This window comes from Echinops telfairi, unplaced genomic scaffold, assembly GCF_000313985.2.
Source record: "Echinops telfairi isolate 266 unplaced genomic scaffold, ASM31398v2 ScPeMD7_3533;HRSCAF=4204_1, whole genome shotgun sequence".
NCBI classification, from domain to species: domain Eukaryota; kingdom Metazoa; phylum Chordata; class Mammalia; order Afrosoricida; family Tenrecidae; genus Echinops; species Echinops telfairi.
This window is the reverse complement of record NW_022107432.1, coordinates 23,144,499-23,146,105: the sequence shown is the minus strand read 5'-3', so window position 1 is coordinate 23,146,105 and position 1,607 is coordinate 23,144,499. Positions and strand designations below refer to the sequence as shown.

At 59.7% G+C, this 1,607-nt stretch overlaps 1 protein-coding gene across 1 annotated transcript in view; it reads left to right on the top strand.

Moving 5' to 3' along the window:
* The first annotated feature begins 216 nt into the window (after window positions 1-216).
* Window positions 217-1,607, top strand: part of PPP2R5D (protein phosphatase 2 regulatory subunit B'delta) — a 22,905-nt gene continuing 21,514 nt past the window's right edge. Inside the window, exon 1 of the mRNA XM_013006774.2 lies at window positions 217-1,448. Coding sequence (XP_012862228.2) covers window positions 1,194-1,448 — 255 coding nt within the window. The 5' untranslated portion in view covers window positions 217-1,193. The remainder of the gene's footprint in view (window positions 1,449-1,607) is intronic.

Here is a 1,607-nt window from a genome sequence, read left to right as displayed (position 1 = left end):
CTCTGAACTCATTGAGGTGAGGCACGGAGGCTCATCTACTAGAACCTTGGCTTCTTGGGTGGAGTGGCAAGAAGGGAGGGTTTCCCTGAAGCACTGGATAATGAGGTTACTTACTTTCCCCTGCCTTCCCAGCTGCTCAGAGGAGCTCTGGTGACAAAGTGGGTTGGTTAAACCTTTGGCCTGCAAACTGCAAGGTCAGCCATTCCAAACCACCAGCTCTCCTGAAGGTGGATGAGGCTTTCTACTCTCTAATTGAAAACTCCCATGGGGCAGTTCTACCCTGTTCTATAGCGTCGAAATGAGTCCAAGGCGACCCAATGGTAGTTTGTTTTTTGTTTGTTTTCCCCAGCTGCTCAAAGTCTAGCCATTCCCTAATCCCAGCACACCTACAGTAGGAGTGGGGACCCTCTTTTCAAAGTCGCAGCAGAGCCTGGAGCCTCAGACATCAGAACCTGAGAAACTCTTTGCTCCTGTGTAAGCCTTTAGGGAAGCAAATGCTCTCGGGGCAGGGGGCCTGGTGGTGTAGGTGTCGTGGTTATACGCTGACTGCGGACCTCATGGTCGGTGGGTTCAGAAACCACCAGCAGCTCCACTGGAGAAAGACTGGGTTTTCTAGTTAACAGTTTCTTGGAAGCCCACAAGGGCTACCTGTTTAGCATGTGCCCTGGTGAAACTGCTCTGCTGCCAACCCAAAGCTGGGAGGTTCCGACCCACCATTCGCTGTCCCGGAGCACGATGTGCAGTCTTACAACCCCCCTATGGGCCCTTGCGGGGTAGTGGGTCTCGACTCTGGCTGCTAATCGTAAAGTCTGCAGTTTGAACCTGCCACCCACTCTGCGGGAGGACGATGAAGCTTTCCCTATCACGCCTCCGAATCGAAAAGGGGCGGTTCTACTGTGCCTTACAGGGCCACTACGAATAGGGGCCCACTCCAAGGTGGTGGATTCGGGTCTCCGGTTCTCCTTGGATCCGCACTGGGAAGGGTAGCACAGTGGGGAGGGAGAGCCACTTTCAAAGGAAGGAGCAGAACTGCAAAGAATGACCAAGGCCCGTGCGGGAGCGCAGCTCTCGGAGGCAAGCTTGGGTCGCCCCTCCCCCGCCTCCTCGCTCAGCTCGACCCACCTTAGGGCGGGACCTCCCGCTTCAGCCAATTCTGGGAGCTGAACCCTGGCGGTTTGTACTCTTTCTTTCCAATGAGAAAAAAAGGAAGCCGCTTGGCGCCGATGACCAATCCGAGGCGGCGGCGCCGGGTTGTCAGGCAGGTTATAAGCGTTCGGGCCAATTGGAGGCGCAGATACCGCTCGACCTGGGCGCAGCGCGCAGGCGGAGGCGAAGAGACGCCGGAGCGGGCCGAGTGCGGCCGAGCGGAGCCGGAGCCGGAGCGGGACCGCAGGAGCCGGGCCGGGTCCGGACGGGCCGAGATGCCCTATAAACTGAAGAAGGAGAAGGTGAGCGTGGCCCTTTCCCTCGCGCCTCCGCCCTGGGGCCTGCGCGGAGCTCTGGGAGGGGCCCGAGCCAGGCCCGGGACAGCCCCGGTCTGACCCTCCCGTGCGGCCCCCGCAGGACTCCAGGGGCCAGCTCGCCGGCCCCGCGGCGGGGAGCCCCTC